General features: G+C 44.4%; 1 protein-coding gene across 1 annotated transcript; it reads left to right on the top strand.

Moving 5' to 3' along the window:
• Nucleotides 1-783: 783 nt before the first annotated feature.
• DNAJB13 (DnaJ heat shock protein family (Hsp40) member B13) lies at nucleotides 784-20,619 on the top strand. Its single transcript, XM_036747744.1, has 8 exons — nucleotides 784-851; nucleotides 6,794-6,897; nucleotides 7,243-7,404; nucleotides 10,495-10,652; nucleotides 14,815-14,928; nucleotides 17,617-17,730; nucleotides 19,306-19,382; nucleotides 20,466-20,619. The coding sequence occupies exons 1-8, from the start codon at nucleotides 784-786 to the stop codon at nucleotides 20,617-20,619; spliced, it is 951 nt and encodes a 316-aa protein (XP_036603639.1).
• Nucleotides 20,620-20,821: the final 202 nt, after the last annotated feature.

The following is a 20,821-nucleotide window of genomic DNA, read 5'->3' as shown; positions in this document are numbered from 1 at the left end:
CACACACACACCACACGGTTTCTCAAAAGTCTTAGTACAGCGTTAAACTTTAATGCTTACTATCCATGGAATTAATAAGCTTTAAATTGCACTAAGACTTTTGGGACCTGCTCTATTATATGTTAATGATATCAGTAGCAAAGGACAAAAGTGAGGAGAGGAGCTGTGGTTGTTTCTCTGTCCCTGGACCAGGGGCACACATAGGGACTCTACCATGTCCTAGGCAATTTGTGCAAAGTTTGACTAGGTTGTGTTATGTGGAAAGTGGAAGTGATCGCTTTGGTGCTACTTAACTCAAAAGGATTCTTGTGAGGAAAGTACTTTGTAGGGCTTAAAGGACTTTAGAAATGAGAGCTGTTATTGTTACATAGACTCCGTTACTGTTACCACCTGTTTGGCTGGACTGGAGGGCACAGATTAGCCAGGGGCTATCCTGCCTTGGGGCTCCCTAAAGCACTTCTAAGCAGGGTCCTCCCCACTTGAATGGTGTCCCAGGACCAGAATCACCTATTCTTGGTTCCTCATCCTTATTAGTCTTCCTTCCCTCACATCCCGCATCTTAGAGTGCGGCAGGGTAGAAGGAGCAGAGCAGACGGGTTTGGGGATAGGAGTCCCACGTGAATGAGGTGTCTCTGCCCTAGAGAAATCAGGAAACAATACAACTCCCACAGTGCCCTGGGGTGGTTGTCATTGGCAACGAGAGAACACAGTGTAACAGCCGGGCTTGGGTATTCCTTGAAGCTGTCTCTTGTTTTTCTCTGGTCCAGCGAGTCCAGCCTAACCATGGGTTTCGATTACTACACTGTGTTAGACATCAACAGGAATGCCCAGGATGCGGAGATAAAGAAGGCGTAAGTTTGGGAGGAGCGGAATGTTCCGTGCTTCCTCAACCTTCCCCTCCCCTCTTCTCTGCCCTTTCCTTTGACCTTTCAGTTTCTTATCTTCTTCCTTACTGATTCCACCCCCACCCTTTCCTCTTTGTTTCTCCTCTGTCCTTCCTTCTCCCTCCTTGACCTTCTCTTCCTCTTCCTTCTCTCTCCTACTTCTTTTTCTTCCTTGCTTTCTTCTCCCGCGTTCCTTCTCCCTCCCCTTCTTTCTCCCTCCTATTTCTTTGTCCTCCCCCTTCTTTCTTCTCCTCCTTCTTTCCTCCCTCCTTCTTTCCTCCGTCCTTCTTTCCTCCCTCCCTTTCCTCCCTCCCTTTCTGTCTCTTCCTCCGCCTTCTTTCCCTTCCTTTTCCTCCTCCCCCTTTTGTTCTACTCCCTTTTCCTTCTTATCTTTCCTCCTTTTCCAAAACCCTCTTCCCTTTTTTCCTTTCCTTTCTCCTCCCTTCCTATTATAGCTCTTTTCTCTTCCGTTTGGCTTTCCCTGCCTTCCCCTTCCTTACCTCCTCTCTCTCCTCTTCTTTGTCTTCCCTCTTCCATCCTGTTTTTACCCTCTTCTGCTCTACATTTGGCCTTCCAAGAGATACGGTGCCTAGTTTTGTGCTCTGGTACCACTGGATCTTTCCCCCTCTCCCTTTTCCTTACTTCCTTCCATTTTTCTGCATCTCTGAACTCTGTCTTCCTTCCCATTCTCTAGGTTTGAAATGGGAGGAGAAGATAGGTCTCTAGTTCCATCCACCTATCCTCAGGATTTAAGAGTGGCCAAATGATGCAGCTGCCAAGACTTTTTGAGAAATTTCCCCCCACAAGGAGGGCAGAGGTTAACTTCTTTCTCTTCCCCCATTGGCCCAAGCAGGGGCAGGAGTGGGGTGCAGGTTGTTGGGGTTATGAGTTGGGGAGGAAGATATAGAGATTATTTCAGGGAGAGACAACTTGGTACTGTGACCGATGATTGCTAGAGATTTTAAATGCCTAGTTGGGAAGGACTTCTAGGGAGTTTGGGATAATGGCCCAATTCAAGAAGCCCGAAGCTAGCAATCTGGAGGCCTGGATTCTTGTCATGACTTTACTGCTAACTGATAACTCACTTCTCTCTGGGTATCAGTCTTCCCATCTGTAAAATGAGGGGCTAGACTAAGTGATCTCTAAGACACCTTCCAGATCTGACATTCTTTGTTCAAAGGGCGCCCCTAGCTCTCACATTGTCTCTTCTAAGGTTCCTTCCAACTCTGACATTCTACATTTTTATGAAATACTTAATTGAATAAGAATTTACTGAGTACCTCTGTATACTACTTTATATATAGTGATCTTACCTCCCACAGATTCAATTATCAGCTCTGTGCTGATGATTCTAATATCTGCTTATATAGCCCTAACCTCTCTCCTAACCTCCAGACTTGTAAATCCAGTTCCTTATTGAATATCTCAAACTCAATATATCCAAAACTGGACTCATTATCTTTCCTTGCAAGTCCTTTCTTCTTTTTAACTTCCCTGTTATTGTGGAGGCCACCACTTCACAAACTCTCCCCACTCCAGCTTATCCTCCACTCAGCTGTCAGATTGATCTTCCTGAAGCACAGGTCTAACCATGGTACTTACCTATTCAATAAATTCCAGTAGCTCCCTATTACCTCCTGGATCAAATATAAAATTCTCTTTCATTCCAAGCCTTTGTAATCTGTCCCCTTTCCCACCTTTCTTGTCTTCTTACATTTTACTCCTTTCCATGTACTCTGTGATCCAATGACACCAACCTCCTAGCTGTTCTTTGCACAAAACACTATCTCCCATCACTGTACCGCTCACCTGAATTTCTCTTGCTCCTTGTCTCCACCTCCTGGCTCCACTGGCTTCCTTCAAGATCCAGCTGAAATTCTACCTTCTGCCAGAAGCCTCTCCTGATTCCCCTGTATGCTGGTACTTTTCCTCCTTTGATTATCTTGCTGCTTGTTGTTCAATCATATTTGCTAAAATACTTTTAGCAAGGTATTTATGAGAGTTAAGGTCCACTGGCATGATCTTGAGGCCTTTATCGTCTCTGATACTCTCCAGTTTATCAGTATTCTTCCTAAAATGTGCCCAGACACAATATCCTAGCTGTGGTCTGCCCAGGGTAGAGCACAGTAGGACCATCATCTCCCTAGCACTCTCTCAATGTGAACTTGATGGAGTGCTTGTGCTTGGACCCCCTTAGGACCATGTGTCTCCCCAGCCCAAAAACCCTATCTCTGGCAATATCTCATGAATAGGCCCCCAGTGAGGCAAACTCTCTCTCTCTGTTACAAGAACAAGCTGACCTCTGTAGAATTTCCCTTGTGTGAATAGTATTATCTTGTGCCAGCAGGACTGTCATGTACTGATTCCCTCAATTACCTTATATAATCCAGACAACAAGCTATAGACATCAACTCCCAAGGCTATCTTGTACAAATAGGACAGCTGTGCCGGTAATGAATGATGCCTGTGCCCAAGCTACGGAAACTGTATGTTCACCACCCAATTAGCATACTTGGCATACTACTCACTGAACTTTTTCTATTTTAACTTTAGCATCATCCCTGTTAGGTTGCTAGTTCCCTAAAGAGCTCTGCTCACCTTTATTAGCATTATAATAAACTTTTTGCCACTTGACTGGAAGACTGCTTGTGTCTGTGAATTTTTTCCAGATGACTCTGCCCTGAACCTCAATAGTTTTGGGGTCCCTGCACCCCTAAAACTACATCAAACTGAGATCTAAATACCTCGAATAGCACATTTGAGAAGTGTTCAATGAAAAGAAGACAAATTCTTTTATGGCTTGTTCAATTTCTTTTTCTGAAATGGGGTTGTTTAAGTATTTTATTTCCTCTTTTATTAATCTGGGCAATTTATATTTTTGTAAATATTTATCCATTTAACTAAGATTGTTAAATTTATTGGCATACAGTTAGGCAAAATAGCTCTTAATTACTATTTTGAATTTTTCATTAGTGGCGAATTTACTCCTTTCACTTTTAATGCTGGTAATTTGGTTTTCTTCTTCCTTTTTTAAAAATTAAATTAACCAAAGGTTTATCTATTTTATTAATCTCTCCTTTGGTTTTCAGAATTTCTAATTTGGTATTTAACTAGGGATTTTTAATTTGTTCTTTTTCTAGCTTTTTTAGTTGCATGCCCAATTCATTGATCTCTTCTTTCTCTATTTTATTCATGTAAGCATTTAGAAATATAAAACTTCCCCTAAGAACTGCTTTCACTGCTTCCTATAAATTTTGGCATGTTGTCTCATTATTGTCATTCTCTTGGATGAAGTTATTGATTGTTTCTATGATTAGTTGTTTGACTCACTTATTCTTTAAGATTAGATTATTTAGTTTCCAATTAATTTCTAGTCTGCCTTTCCATGGCCCTTTATTACATGTAATTTTTATTGCTTCGTGACCTGAAAAGGATACATTTAATATTTCTGCCTTTCTGCATTGGATTGTGAGGTTTTTAATGCCCTAATATATGGTCACTTTTTGTGTAGGTGCCATGTATCACTGAGAAAAAAGGTATATTCCTTTTTATCCCCATTCTATTTTCTGCAGAAGTCAACCATATCTAACTTTTCTAAAATTCTACTCATCTACCTGTCTTCTTTCTTATTTATTTTGCGGTTAGATTTATCTAGTTCTGAGAGGGGGAGGTTGAGGTCCTGCATTAGTGTAGTTTTGTTATCCATTTCTTCCTGTAACTCCCTTAACTTCTCTAAGAATTTGGATGCTATACCACTTGTTTCATATTAGTAATGATATTACTTCATTGTCTATGGTGCCTTTTAGCTGGATGTAGTTTCCTTCCTTATCTCTTTTAATTAGATCTATTTTTGCTTTTGCTTTGTCTGAGGTCAGGATTACTACCCCTGCTTTTTTTTTTTTACTTCAGAAGCATAATATATTCTGCTCCAGCCTTTTACCTTTACTCTGTGTGTATCCTTCTTCTTCAAATGTGTTTCTTGTAAATAATATATTGTAGGATTATGGTTCTTAATCCACTCTGCTATCCACTTCTATTTTATGAGAGAGTTCATCCCATTCACATTCACAGTTATGATTACTATCTGTGTCTTTATCTCCATCCTATTTTCCTCCATTTATGCTTTTCTCTCTCCTTTCTTTCTTTCCCTCCTCACTAGAGTTTTGCTTTCAACCACCACCTCCCTCAGTCTGCCCTCCTATCAGCCTTTTCCCTTTTCTTCCCCTTTCCCCTTACTACTTCTATCTACCCTCTCCCTTTTCTTTATAGTGTAAGTTAGATTTCTATATCTGTTATTATTATGTTATGTTATGTTACGTTCCTGTTATTTTGTTTTTTTCTCTTTGAGCCAAATCTGATGAGAGTAAGGTTCAAACAATGCTCATCTCCCTTCCCTCCACCATAATAGGTTTTTGTGCCTTTTCATGTGATGTAATTTACCTTTGTCTGCCCTCTCCTTTCTTCTTCTCCTAGTACAATTTCTTTTCACCACTTAATTAGATTTTTTTATTATTACATAAAAGTCAACTTACACTCTCACCCTCTGTCTATGTATACCTCTTTTTAAATGTCATCTTCTCTTCTAGGGATGTAAATAGTTTGCCCTTATTAAAAGCATGTTGGTTTTTTTTTCCTATTTACCTTTACCTTGCCTGCACCCCAAAAACTGCATCAAACCGAGATCTCGATAGCTTGAATAGCACATTCTAGAACTGTTCAAGAAGAACAGTTCACTAGCCCATAATTTACAGACTCTACTTTTTTTCCCTTTATGGAAAATTAGTACAATATTTGCCTTTCTCCAGTGACACCTCTTCTAGTTTCACTGATATTTCTGATGTCACTGACAGTAGGAGTTCATCTTGAATTCCTTACCGGCTGTCCCTATAGCCCTTCTTATCCTGGGAGTCAGCTATTAGGGAGGTTAGCCATTAGTCACTTTTTCCTCTCTGGACCTCAGTTCCCTCATCTACAAAATAATAGATGGATTAGCTAATTCCCCCTTCCAGTTCTAAATCCCATCATTGTGGGTAGTGTGCTTTGGATACAGCCACTTCATGTTCCCTGAGGCCCCCTTCTCCCATTGGTAGGTATCTTCTGGAACCTCTATTTGGAATGAGGGCCCAGTCTTCATTCTCTGGATCTCACCATAATGCCCTGTTGAGAATGTCTATTCCCCCATCCCCCCACTGTCTCACCCTTCACCTCCCTTTTACGTGTTTGTCTTCCCCTGTCAGAAAGTAATATTCCATGCCTCATAACTCATAGTCCTCATAACTCTACAATGAAGGGAAAGAAATACATTTTATCAGCTCTTCTCCCAAGCCAATCTGGGTCATTGAAATTACATGCCAATTCAGTTTTGTTTTATTCTTTCTATTTACATTACTGTAGTCATTGTCTAGGTTATTTTCTTGGTTCCATTTTCTTTACTCATACTAGTTCAATTAAGTCTTCCCATGTTTCTCTGAATTCTTTGTATGCAAATGATTTTATATCTTATACAAAATCAGAGAAGGTCATATTTTATATCTAATAGAAGGTCATCCCTGGGGACTACAGTAGCTTGGGAAATCTTCCGGTGGAAGTGAATCTAGAAGGATGGGGAGAATTTGGAGGGAAGTAATCTCTTGAAGGAGGGTCAGGAAATCCTTTGTGATGGACCAATGTGAGCTCAGAGGCAGGAAGGAATAAGACTGGTCTTGATATGAGTCTTGGGAGTCAGGGAATCTGAGTTCAAATCCCACCTTTGACCTTTACTGCCTGTGTGACCTTGGGCAAGTCTCTTAAACTCCATGGGCTTTAGTTTCCTGATCTATAAAATGAAGAGCTTGGAGTAGGTGGTCTGTGAAGTCCCCTTCAGCTCTCAATCTCTTGTCCTATAATTAGCATTCTCTTTTCCCTTCCAGGTACCGGAAACTAGCTCTGAAGAACCACTGGTTAAATGCCCGGGATTCACATTCAGTAGAGCGTTTTAGACAGATAGCAGAGGCCTATGACGTGCTGAGTGACCGTAAGTGAGGAAGCGTTGTAAGCCAGGGCATGGGTTCAGAGCTAGGGGACTCTTTGGGTTTATCTGGGCCCAGTATATTGGAAACAGCATCTCAAATTTGAGTATTTCCTTCTCTTGGCCTCAGTTTCCTCCTCTCTAAAGTGGAGACAATGACACTTGCTTTACCTGCCTCACAGAATTGTGAGGAAAGCATGGGACAAACCTTAAAGTGCTAAGTAATTGTGAGTTTCTATTTGAAAGGCTTACATCAGAGATATATCCTGCCCCTTCCCTGAACCTTTTTAGCCACCTGGCCCCTCCACAGCCTTTTCTAGGAATGGACCCTGTTGACCTCTGTTCTCACAGCTGTAAAGAGAGCCATCTATGACAAATTCGGAGAAGAAGGCCTGAAGGGTGGGATTCCACCTGAATTTAGCTCCCAAGTGACATGGACAAAGGGTTATGTCTTCCATGGAGATGCCAACAGAGTCTTCCATGAATTCTTTGGAGGAGACAACCCCTATAGCGGTAAGAACTCCCCCACCACCACCACCACATGCCCTTCTTCATTCTCTCCCTTCAGATCAGTCCCTTGCCCTGACACAATGGCCAAGTCATTTCATTTTTTTTGAGCCTTAGTCTTTTCTTCTGTCAAGTGGAAATAATATTCCCATGTTCCACAGTGATGGGAGCAAAGCACCTTGGAAAGCAATAAAGTGCTATAGAAATGGGAAATACTGTCATTACAGAGTTATAAAATGTCAAGGATCGTATAGGGCAGAGGCTCTTAACCCTTTTAGAGTCATGCGCCCTGTTGGCAGTCAGTCTAGTGGTGTCTATGGACCCCTTTTCAGAATAATGTTTCTAAATGCATTAAAATAGAATACATAGATTTACAAAGGAAATGAATTATTTTGAAACATGTTTATCAAAATATTCTAAAAACAAGTTCATGGACCCCAGGTTAAGACCCCTTGCTCTAGGCCAAATCCATTATTAGACAAATGAGAATCCTGAAGCCCAGAGAGGCTTAGTGACTTGACTAAAATCACAAAGCCAATAAATATCAGAACTGGGATTGAAGTCCGGGTCTTCTCACTCCAAATTTCAGTTCTCTACATAGGGCTCTGTCTCCATCCCAGACTCCAAAAGCTGAGTACTCAAGGATGAATTCCTCCTTTGTCTCTACTTATCTCCCTCTGCCTCTGCCAATGTTAAAACTTTCTTCTTAGGTCCTCTCTTCCCATTCTATCAAGATCCTGGTACCTTCTGACTTCTCAGGACCCCTATTGCAACCCTACTACAGTCTGGCCTCTGAGGAAGTGTCATAAGTCTTAGAATTGCTTCTTCCTCCCGGGAGGAGAAATGCTTTTGCATCATCGTAGGTTGTCATAGCTGGAAAGAGACCATCAAGGTTTTCAACCTTGTGTGGCCTTGGCTAACCTGTCTGGGCTTCAGTTTCTTCATTTGTAAAATAATTAGATAAAGGGCCTAGGTGCAATTCTTTTATGTTTGGATGGTCTCAAAAGAAGAAAGGGTAAGGAAGAGGAAAGTATTGGGAGAGAAAGGAAGGGAGAGAAAGAATGGGGAAATGATCTCACATGAATGGGATCAGCAAAAAGAGGACAGTGGGAGAAGCAGATGATACTTGAACCTCACCCTCATCTGAACTGGTTAAAGGAGAGAAAATACACATTCATATACAGTTAGGGACAGAAATACATCTTACTCTCTAGGCAAACAGGAAGGAAAGGAGTTAAGGGAAAAGTGGGGAATAAGATGGCAGGGTAGATTCAGTAGGCATTAGTCAGAAGGAAAACAGTCTCTTAAAGAGGTAAGGAGAAAAAGAGAAGGAAAAGTAAAAGAGATTAAGATGGAGAGAAAAACACAGTTGGCAATCATAACTGTGAATGTGAATGAGATGAACTTACCCAAAAAATGGAAGAAGATGACAGAATGGATTAGAAACCAGAATCTAAAAATATGTTGTTTACAAGAAACACATTTGAAATAGAAAGATAAAAGATAAAGAGTTAAAATAAAGAGCTTCTTTTCCAGGCTAAACATCCCATTTCTTTCAGCAGATCCTTATATGACATGACCTTGAGGCCCTTTAATCTCCTGTATGCCTGTTTGCAATGTCCTTGCTAAAACACGGTGCCCAGAACTAGATGTATATTCCTGATCTGGATAGAATCTTCCTTCAGACATTGACTAGCTGTATGACCCTGGGCAAGTTGTTTATCCTCTCTATGCTTCAGGGTCCTCATCTGTTAGATGAGGTATCAGACTTGATTCCGTCCAGCTCTAAACCTGTGCTCCTAAGACAAGAACAGGATGTGCTGGGGTGGTCACTTCCTTAGTTCTGGACACTATACATCTCCTTTTTGACCACCATGTCCCACTACTGACTCCTATTGAGTTTTTAGTCCGCTACGACTCCCAGATCTTTTTCATAGAAAAACGTTCTTATCTATCCATGCTTTCTCATCCTATACTTTAGAAGTTTTTTTTTTAACCAAATGAAGGACTTTATTCCTATCAGGTTTCATTTTACTAGATTTGGCCCTTCATTCTAGCTCACTGACATCCTTTGGAATCCTGTCTCTGTATTCCAGTGTCTTAGGTGTCCCTCCCAGCTTTATGATGCAAACAGATTTGATTGGCATGCCTTCATGCAAATTACTGATTAAAATGTTACAACACGGTATCAAGGACAAATCCTTGGGGAATTACACTAGAGACCTTTCCCCACGCTGACATGCCCCCCTTAATAACTATTCTTTGAGTTCATTCATTTTCCAGGTTCCAAATCTTTCTAACTGTATTATTATCCAGCCCACATTCTCTTCATCTTGTCCATAAAGATAGCATGAAAGAGACTTTGCCAAATGCTTCATTGAAGTCTAGGTATGCTATTCCTACCATATTCTCACCAACTTACCAAACTAGTTACTCTGTCAAAAACAGAAATGAGATTACTCTAAGAGGACCAGTACTTCATGAAACCATCGCTTGTAGTGGTTATCATGTCCCTTTCTCACTAATCTATCTCCTTGCTAATATATTCTAGAATTTCTCCAGAGTTCAGAATTAAAGTCACTGTCAGAGTTTTCAGCGTCTACCTTCTTCCCTTTCCCTCAGCCCAGACAGAGCCTTGGCTATGAACTGGGCTGTAAGTGTAGGTCAGGGGTAGAGAACTTGTGGCCTTGAGGCCACATGTGACCCTCTAGGTCCTCAGGTGAATCCTAACTTCACAGAACAAATCGCCTTAATGAAAACATTTGTTTTGTAAAACGTGGACCTGGTCAAAAAGCCATACTTGAAGACATAGAGGGCCACATGTGGTTCTCCACCCCTGGTGTAGGGTATGGGTTAATGAATATGAATAGGATTCAGAACTAGGAGCTAAGGGTTGAATCCTTAGGTTTGCAGGCCTGTGGGCTTGGTTGGTGTGTGTAAGAAGGCCTGGGACCAGGGAATATGGGGTCACTGTTGTCAACATTGTAGAATTTGGAGTCTAGGCCCACAGGTCTGAGTTGGGGGTGGGGGATGAGTTGCTAGCCCCAAGTGGGACCAGGGGCTAAGGCCATAAGCTCCTTTCGGCCCTTTGGGTAGAGTTCTTTGATCCTGATGGCATGGATGTGAACTTGAACTTTGGGGGCCTTCGGGGCCGTGGGATCAAGAAGCAGGACCCTCCCATCGAGCGAGATCTCTACCTGTCTTTGGAGGACTTGTTCTTTGGCTGCACCAAGAAGATCAAGATCTCCCGAAGGGTAAGAACCTCCTAGGCCCCCGGGTTGCAGAACAGCCATCCTGCCTGCCCTTGCCCACCCCTGGGAAGGACTTAGGTTTCTCAAAGTTTGTGGGCTAGATCCTAAGAGCTGGATAGGCCTTCTAGCCCAAGGGCTCCCATCTGGTGTAGGTGTCACCTAGCCTCTTCTGAGATACCTTCCTTGATCTCTCTGGGGACTCATCTACTTCCTAGGGCAGCTTTCTCCAATATAGGACAGTTCTGAAGATCAGAAAGTGCTTGCCCATAATGAGCTAAGATCTGCCTCCTTGTGACCCCTCTCTTCTCTCATTCCACCCCCACCTCCCAAATTGCTCCTAAAGCAACACGGTATAATGGAAAGAGCACCGTGTTTGAGGTCAGAAGACATCTCAATTCTGCTTCTCAGTACTTGTGTTACCTTGGGCAGGTCACTTCCGTCTCCTTGGGCCTCAGTCTCTCTCCCTCTCCCCAGACTGGGCATTGTCCCAAGGTACTGAACCTGCAAACATGAGGGATCAGAGGCTTTCTGCATGGTACGGTCCCCTGGTTGCCAATAACATCTGCTTTGCTCTGCCCTTCTCCACATGACCAGTGAAAGGTAAGGGCCATCCCTAGAGAAGAGGAAAAGTCCTGTTGCTGCCCAGTGGCTTGGGCTGCCCAATAGGAGAGACTTCTTTCACTGAATGCTCCTACTGACCTCGGTTACTGTCAGCCTTCTCCACCACATGCCCTTCCCAGCCACCATTTCCATTAACCCTTTCAATGCCTCCCCCCCTTCCCCCACTACAGTCAACTGAATACTCCATTCAGCTGGTCGTCTCTGCCCTATGGAGAAGCAGATTCCTATCTCCTCTTCCTGTTCCTCCTTGGGGTTCAGTATTATTGGTCAAAGATTATCTCCCCCTTCCCCTGCTCCCTCTACCCCAACCATGCCCTCCCTTTGCTCTCTACCTGGAATGCTTTCCTTTATCCTAGAGCTCTTCCTCTCATGCTGCCTTCATCTCCTCCACTCTCACCTGGTCCCCTCCACAAGACCCTGCATCCTTAGGCACCCTTTCATTTCCTGGCTGCTCCTTCTCTCAACACACTGGCCCAAAAGATGGAATTGGCATAATCCATGCTCCCACTGCCACCTACAGACCCTTCCTTTGCCCCTCTCCCCAGTGGCAGCTTGGTGTGGATAGTTGGGAGAGTTGAACTTGGAATCAGAAAAACCTGGGTTCAAATCCTGCCTCTGACACTTAGCTGTCTAAATCTAGGCAAGTCACTTACCTTCCTGGGCCTCAGTTTCCTCATCTGTAAAATGAGGGGGTCAGACTTGCTGGCCTCCAAGGTCCTTCCCACCTACAGGTCTATAATCCAGCTTATGATCACTAAGCCAAGGCTCTTCTTTTGAAGTTGGTCCATCTCTCTGTCTCACCCATGGTCACATCCTTGTTGCTACTCTCTACCATTCTCCAAGTCATTCACTTGCTTTTGTTGAAGACTTCAGTATCCAACTTGTCCTCTTCTCCAGTATTCACTTTGTTTAAAAACAAAAACAAAAATAAATCCTGCTATTTTATTCAGTCAAAAAACAAACAGGTTGTTGTGCAAGATGGCTAACGATTTAAAAGTCTTTGCAAAGTATACCAAGTCTCTTCGTAGTGGTGAGGGGCCTTTGCTGCAAGACAGGTTCCACCTTTGGTGTATTCATCTGGATTTCTTTGGGGCGTATCATATGCTCCATAAACTCTCTTCATTTTCCAATCGGCATTACTCCAGTTTGGCAGAGGTAATTTAGAATGACTAGAAATAGATAATAATAATAACGAATTTGAAGGTTTGCAATACACTTTATATATCATCTCATTTGATTAGATTAAAAACATCACTAAAATCCCCCGACCCCATTCCCTAATCCTTGGTCCAGCAGATCATAAAACATTGAATTCATGAACTTCTTAAAGGCCATGGGAGTATCATGTAACCTAAATAGAATAACCTGGTATTTGTGCAGGCTGTCAGGTCTGAAATTACCCAATCATTACCTGTTTACATTGGGGTGAGGTTCTATGCCCCCTAGACACATGATTTGTAATGATCACTTCCTCTTCCCAATTCAGCATCCACTTTGATGTCCCTTCCCGCCCTCCGTCCTCCCAGTTCATTAGACAGCCTTACCCAAGAGCATGCTGCAGCCATGATCCTGAACTCTGAACCATCTCTCTCTGATCGTAATCTACATTTCTTTTCCTAAACCTGTCTTTATCATAATCTCCTTCCCTTTTATCACTTTCTTCCCTTCATAGTCTGAACTACTTCACTTATCCACTGTCCTCGACCCATGACTCCTTGCCACCGCGCATGTCCTGCCAGCCCTGCCCCCTGTGCCACCTCTACCATCTGCCTCTACTGGAGGATGTTGGAGGCATGTCTATGGATGGACAACTCCTCCCTGGTCTCCCGGCTGCCCCTCAAAATCAGTATGTCCAACACTGAACTCATCCTTTTCCTTCCCCTCCCTCAAACTTATTTCTGTCCCTTTGCTGTTGATGGCACCCAGGTTCATAACCTCGTGGTCATCTTGGAGGTCTCCCTTTCTCTCACACCTTAGCCAATCAGTTGCCGAGTCTTCTCAGCTGGATAACTAGGTGGTGCAGCTGATAGAGCTCTGGGCCTGTAGTTAGGAAGACTCCTCTTCCTGAGTTCAGACACTTCCTAGCTGTGTGACCCTGGGCGAGCCACTTCCACCCTGTTTGCCTCAGTTTCTTCATCTGCAGAATGAGCAGGAGAAGAGAATGACAAACCACTCCAGTGTCTTTGCCAAGAAAACCCCAAGTGAGATCATGAAGAGGTGTACACAACGGAGAAACGACACAACAACCAATCAGCTGCGCCTCCGTAGCACCTCTTGCAGCAGTGCCTGCAGCTAGATGACACAGGGCTCAGGAAGACCCAAGTGTTTATCCTTCGACACTCACTAGCAAGTCACTTAACTGCTGTCTGCCTCCGTCTCCTCCTTGGTCAATGGGGGGATACCTCCCAGGGTTGTTGTAAAGAACAAATGAGATAATGTTCATAAAATACTTTTGTTAGTTATTATTATTTATTATTACTATTTCTCTTGGCTCAAATGGCCACCACCCTGTTTCAAGCCCTTATCGCTTCTTGCCTGGACTGTTAAAACAGTCTCTTAATTAGTCCGGTGTCTCCCTTTTCCAATCTGTTCTCTATACAGTTGTCAAAATAATCTTCCTAATGTATGGATCTCCTCTGCTCAAAAACCTTCAGTGGCTCCCTATGGTCTCTGGAATAAAATGCAAAATCTTAGGACTGGCATCACAGTCTTCCACAATCTGACTATAACCACCTACCTTTTCAGCCTTACTTCAGATTACTTGCCTTCATGCATTCCGTGCTGCAGCCAAGCACAGATGCTAACCATTCCCCCACTTCCAACATTCTCTGTCTTGAGTCTCCCTTTGTTCAAGCTGTCCTTCTTGTGTGGAGGGCCCTTCCTTCTCATCTCTGCCCATTAGAATCCTCATTTTCCCTCAAGAGTCAACCCAAATACCACTTCCTACAGGAAGCCTGCTCTGATTCCTCCAGCTGCTAGTGTCTCTCCCTTCTCAATCACCTTACATGCTTTGCTCTGTACATATCATCTTCCCCAGTAGAATGTAAGCTCTTTGAGGGCAAGGCCTGTCTTATTTTAGTCATTACATTCCCAGTACTTAACAGAGTGGCTGACACATAACAGGCCCTTAAGAAATGTTTGTTGAATTGGTCACAGGTGAGAATGTGGATGGTTCATAATGGCTCATCCCCCCTGCTAAGGACACGGCTCACAACCCACACCCTGTTGGAACCAAGGGAAGAAAAGACTGAGTTCTGAGTGGCTCTGTTTCAGCTCAGACCATCCCATCTTTGTCAGGTTCTCCCACATAGTCTCTTCAAATTCTGGGCCCCCTGGGAAGTTTATTTGCTCCCTTGAGGAGCTGAGGCCCAGAGTGGGAAATGACTTTCCCAAAGTCACAATGCCAGTTAGTGGCAAAGCCAGGACTAGGGCCTGGGACATTCTCCTCCAGTCTCCACCCCCTGGTTTAGGCTTTGCCCTCTAGCTACCCAGGGAAGATCTCAATCTGGTCCTGAGGCAGCTCTTCCCCATCGTCTTCCTCCAGGTAATGAATGAAGACAGATTCACATCTACCATCAAAGACAAGATCCTGACAATTGATGTCCAGCCAGGCTGGAGGCAGGGAACCCGAATCACGTTCGAGAAGGAAGGAGACCAGGTGAGGCAGAGACGGGACAGAGACAGATCCTTCATGCCCCTTGCCCTGAAGAAGCCTCCAGTCAGAGAGGAGACGTAATCTATCCTGTGAGGGGCTGCACAAGATGACCTCCAAAGTCCCTGGCAGCATCCTTCTGACAAGAGCCTTGTGAAGGAGGTCAGGGTAGGGATTGCTATTCCCATTTAAAGATGAAGAAGCTGAGGCTCAGGGATAGATAGGAACTGCCAAAGCCAGAAATCATACTCGAACTCAGGTCTTGCGATTCCCAGTCTCAAACTCTCTCCACTACATTTGCTGCTTCCATGTACGTGGAGGTGATAAATCATGAGGATGCATAGTAAGGGGGGTGGGGCAAGGAATAGGGAGCAGGGCAGGGGGTGTTAATCACAGAATGGCAGTCAGAGAGCTCAGAAAGAATCCCCACTCCTCTCTTGGGCTCAAACAAGACAAGTCTGATCCCTCTAAGCCCTGACAGCCTTTCAAGAATTTGAACACGGCTGTCATGTACCCCTTGAACCTTCCTTTTTTCTGAGCTAAATGGCTCCCTCCTTCCTTCAGCTGATCCTCCTATGGCATGACCTAGTTATCTTCTTCTGGATGGTGCCCACAGCATATCAATGTTCTTTCTAAAATGTGGAACCTAGAACAGAACACGATGCTTCTGATGTGATCTGGCTAGGGTAGAGTACAGTGTGATTACGACCTCACTGATGGAAACTGTGCCTGGAAACTTGGGCCAAAGATAGCATTAGCTTTTTGGCTACCATGTTAGACCACTGACTCATTGAGTTTTCAGTCCACTAAGACCCAGAGATCTTTTTCAGGTGAAATGCTATTTAAGGTTTCCCAGCCATGAACTTGTAGAGTTGATTTTTTGAACCCAAAAAAAGACATGTTTATCACATTATATTTATTGAATTTCATCTTCTTGGATTCAATCCAGTTTCCTAACTTTTTGCATTCTGACTGCTCTCCAGTATATTATATATTAACGTGAGATGCACAGATTTAGAGACATCTCCTCTTCAAACATTCATATGGACTATTTGTGCCCTACCTAGGGTAGAGCCTTCCGAGCTCACAGTGGTCTGACCCGAACATAGTGATGTTATTTTGGTCCTCTTTAAGAATGGAGGACAACCACTAGATATTCCTCTTAGTTTTGTGTCATTTGTAGTTCTGAGAAGAATGCTATTTTTCCTTTTATTAAAATCATTTATAAAAATATTGAGTATCATAGGACCCAGAATAGATCCCTAGGGCATTCCACAGGAGACCTTCTTCCCAGGTGAGACTAAATTGTTAATGTTCTGAGTAAATACAGTCATACTACTGTTTACCCCACATCTCTCCATCTTCTCCACAAGAATAATATTTGAAGGTACCTTTTAAACATTTTTCCTTAAATCTAAGTAAATGATTTAAAAAAAAAAAGAAATAAAGTACATTTGGTGCTTGCTGTTTGGGATCACCTTTCCCTTTTCTAGATGTTCATTAACCCGTTCCTTTAAATTTAGCATTCTAGAATTTCCCCAGGAAGCAAAGTCAGGCTCATTGGCCTAGAGACTTGGCAGTTTCCATTGCCTTCCCTTTTTTTGAAAATCATGACACCGTTTTCTCTTGTCCAACCACGCAATGCTTCCCATGTTCTCTCTCTGCCATCTTTCCAAGGGCCCAGGCAATGGTTCATCAATCCAGTTCTTTTAGTACCCAAGGGTGCTACCCATTTGGGCTGTGTGACTTGAATCCGTGCAGAGGAACTCAGTGTCTCCTTATTATTGCCTTCTCTTGAGTTTTGATTCCCTATTGGCCATTTTTGTTCTGTCCTTTTGAGCCCAAAGGTCGTTGCCCTTGACAGAGAAAGCAGAAGGAAACTGAGAATCCAGCAGACCCACCTTTTTTCTGTTGTTGCTTATTATTGGCCATCTCCAGCTCTCCTCTCCCTCCAGTCCTATTCCATTTTTGATCCTCCTCTTTACCGTAGTAGAGCTAAAACCACCACCACCAAAAACGCCTTTGGGTTGTTTTTTCACTCCTCTCCACCCCCCCCCCCACCCCCACAAAAGGACCTGGACCAGAAATATTTTTGTGTTCATCCTGCTCCCCTGGCCCCAGTTCCCACCTTCTGTAAAAGTCTTTTTAAAATCTAAGAGGACTGAGGACTTCTGCGTGTACCCACTTCCTTTTCTTTTGACAGCTCTGATTTCTTTTGCTCATCAGACTTGTTTCCCTTTGTGTCTTCAGGACACCATTTTTTAGCTTCCCAACCCTCCCAGTCTGATTTCTTGTGTATGATTTTAGTCTGTAGTACCCTACCTAGGCTTCCCTTTGAAATCCACTCTCCTCACATCGAGGGTACATGTCCAGACTAGGCCTGGATTTCCTCTCCTCTATAACAGACTTGTGGGGAGCGGTCACTTCCCCTCAAGGTGCCCATGATTCCCACCTCAGCAATTACTTCGTCTTCTTTAGTGAGAATCGGATCCAGCGTAGAATTTCCCTTTGCTGGTTTTTCCAACTTTTGAAGGCTCCTTGGGGGCGTGGGACTGGGGGAAGGGGCACAACTTTTGGAACAAGGATTGGGAGAAATTCACCTGGCGCTGACTGGCAGGGGAGGAGCCCTGGTCATCGGAATGGCTTGTGTTCCTCATACTGAAGACCTGAACCCTCCTCCCACTTCCTTGCCAGGGTCCCAACATCATTCCAGCTGACATCATCTTCATTGTAAAGGAGAAACTGCACCCCAGATTCCGGAGGGAGGATGACAACCTCTTCTTTGTCAGCTCCATCCCCTTAGGCAAGGTGAGCCAAAGACCCACCACCGGCCCAGGCTGCGTTCCCCTAGACCATGAGACAGTGCCTGTAGACACAGGGCCCTTCAGCCTCAACCCTCCCCACCCCATAACCCAAGTCTATATGCTCTGTGGGGACTTTATGTGTGAGTCCAACTCTGATCTCACTTCTATCCCCAGTGCTCACACAGTGCCTGGCACATAGTAGGTGCCTAATAAATGTTTACTGGCTGACTAACAGATCCTGTTAAGAAAGGGCCCAGTGTGCTTACTAGTAATAATAATAATTAAAAAAAGACTTGGGGAGGCAGCGCAGTGAGGAAAAGAGGATGGATTTGGAGGCCTGGGTGAGAATCCTGGCTCTGCCCTGTATTGCCTCTGTATCTTTGGGCAGATCCCCTGTCTTCTGGCCTCAGCTTCCTCATCAGCAAAATAAGATGGTCGGACTAAGCGACCTCTGAGATCTCTTCCGGCTCCAGATCCAAGGTCTTAATGCTGGCTCCCCTTCTCAGAGCACATCCCAGTTCACAAAAGCACTTCCATCTCCTCTAGCCTTGAGGCAGGTGGTGCAGCTATTGTCACTGTCCCTAGTTTATTTTTTAAAAAATTAATTAATTTTTAGTTTTCAACATTCACTTTTATAAGATTTTGAGTTCTAAATATCCCCCCCTCCCCAAGATGGCACATGATCTCATAGGCTGTACAGCACTGTTTCTAATTGAGGAGGACAGTGGGGCTCAGACTGAGGTAGTGATTGAGGCCTCCTCACTCTAACCACTGCACCACACTGGCTCTCAGAATCATTTCTTTCTGTAGTAGAGAGCCCTGAATTTGGAGTCAAGAGGCCTGGACTGTGAGACAGTATATACTTGCTTTGCGACCAAACTTGGGCAAATCAGTACTGCAATCCAAGCCTCAGATCGGTTAACAAGCATTTCTTAGGCACTTACTTAAAGGCAGTTCTGGTGGCACAGGGACTAGAACTTTGGGCCAGGAGTCAGGAAGACCTGAGTTCAAATTCAGCCTCAGATACTTCTTAGCTGTGTGATCCTGGGCGAGTCATTTAATCTGCCTCAGGTTCCTCAGCTGTCAAATGGGGGAAAATAATAACACCTGCCTCTCAGGGTCATTGTGACGATCAAACGAGGCGCCTGGCACTTACTAGGCGCTTAATAAGTGCTTATTCCCCTTTACCACTCACTGCCTGCCAGGATCTAGGCTAAGCTAGGGATGACGGGATGACAGTGAGCCTTGCACTATTCCCAGGGCTCAGGTGAGTTTAAAAAGACCATAGAAATAGGAGATGTTATTACTGAAAACTTTGTCCCCTCTCCCCCAGCCTAGCCCGCATCTTTCCTAACCGCCCACCATCTGGGAAGATCTAGCTCATCCTCTCCTAAGGCTCTGCCGAGGTCCTGTTACCATACACCCCCTGTGCAGAGCAGGATGCTCGAGGCCTGGGGAGGGGCTGGGACCCATTGGAGGTCATGCATGGTGAATCCAGGAACGTAACCCGACCCCCAAGTCTGGGGACTGAACATGGGCCCCAAATAACAGACCTCTTTCTACCCTATCTTCATGGAAGGCTCTGACCTGCTGTACGGTGGAGGTGAAGACCCTTGACGACCGTCTACTCAACATCCCCATCAATGACATAGTCCAGTGAGTGGAACTTCTGGGGGTGGGACCCGGTGGGGCAGTACTTAGGTTTGAGAGCTGCCCATCACTGACTCACCTCATTCTCCCCTATCAGCCTCAGATCCTCCCCTGGGCCTTTACACACCTGGACAGAGGTGCCAGGCTTATAGGATTTCTGGAGGTCCATTGCCCTGGCTCTTCCATCCTTTCCCTTCTAAAAGTACCCTTCAGGTGGCCCCTGGGAAGTACCCACCTAGCAGTGGAAAGGTACTTGTCCCATCACCCTGTCACAGCCTGCACTGATCAGAGAGCCAGGAAGTGGAAGTGACTGCTCCTGGGGTCAGGAAGACCTGAGTTTAAATCCAGCCTCAGATACTTCCTGGTTGTGTGACCCTGGGCAAGTTACCTGACCTCTGTTTGTCTCAGTTTCCTCAACTATAGAGCTCATAGGCTCTACCCTCCTTTCTGAAAATGGAATGCTTTGCCATATTTAAATTATTCTTTTACCCCATTCCTCATTCTATCATCTTCACCATTATTCACTTATTGTATAATCCATTCAGCAAACATTTGTTGTGCACCTACTATGTGCACGGCACACTGTTAGCTAGATGGTGGCACTCTGGCAAGGCAAGTCTTTTTTTTTAAAGCAGACCTATAATTTCATCAGTATAATAAATCAGGGAGTTCTTGGTGAGAAGCTTCCTCTACAAATGCAGGTCAGACTATGGTCTGTACAACTGAGAGGTTAGGTTATTTGCTCAGGGGCACACAGCCTGCCGATGTCAGAGGAAGGACTTAAGCCTAAAGTCTCCTGACTCTCATAGGGTTAGCTCTCTGTCTACTCAACCTAATAATTATCCTATTGTTCTTGGGTCTGCCTCAGTTTCCTTGTTTTTAAAATCAGAGAATTGAAATTCCATCTTGAGTTAGGAGTGGGGAGTGAAGTGAGGGCTATCCAGAGGTGAGCATCTCTCCCCCAACCCAACCCAAAAGATAAAAGTTTGATCGTATCCCTAGGATTGGGACCTTGGAGGGAGGTGTGTGGTCAGACCTCAGGTCCTGACACCTCTCTTGCTATCCGACTCCTTTCTCACCTCCATCTAGTCCCAAGTACTTCAAGAAGGTGCCTGGTGAAGGGATGCCATTGGCCTCGGACCCCACCAAGAAGGGAGATCTCTTCATCCTCTTTGACATCCAGTTCCCCACTCATCTCACACCAACCAAGAAGCAGCTGTTGAAGCAGGCACTGCTGACATGATGTTCATCCCCTACCCCCTTCCCTGACTATATACAGGGAGCAAAGGGGCCTGGGGATCTCCATGTTAGAATATGGGGAAGGGACTGACACCTTTAAGAGGAGGTGGGAATGGGAGTGTGGGCATTCTGAGGCCTTGGGCACAGTCACCTCTGTAGGGTTATGGAGGAGAGTGGTGGTAGTGGTGGCTCTGGGTGGGAGGGAG

This window comes from Trichosurus vulpecula, chromosome 2 (assembly GCF_011100635.1).
Source record: "Trichosurus vulpecula isolate mTriVul1 chromosome 2, mTriVul1.pri, whole genome shotgun sequence".
In the NCBI taxonomy this organism is placed as follows: Eukaryota; Metazoa; Chordata; class Mammalia; order Diprotodontia; family Phalangeridae; genus Trichosurus; species Trichosurus vulpecula.
This window is presented reverse-complemented; position numbering and strand designations above follow the sequence as displayed.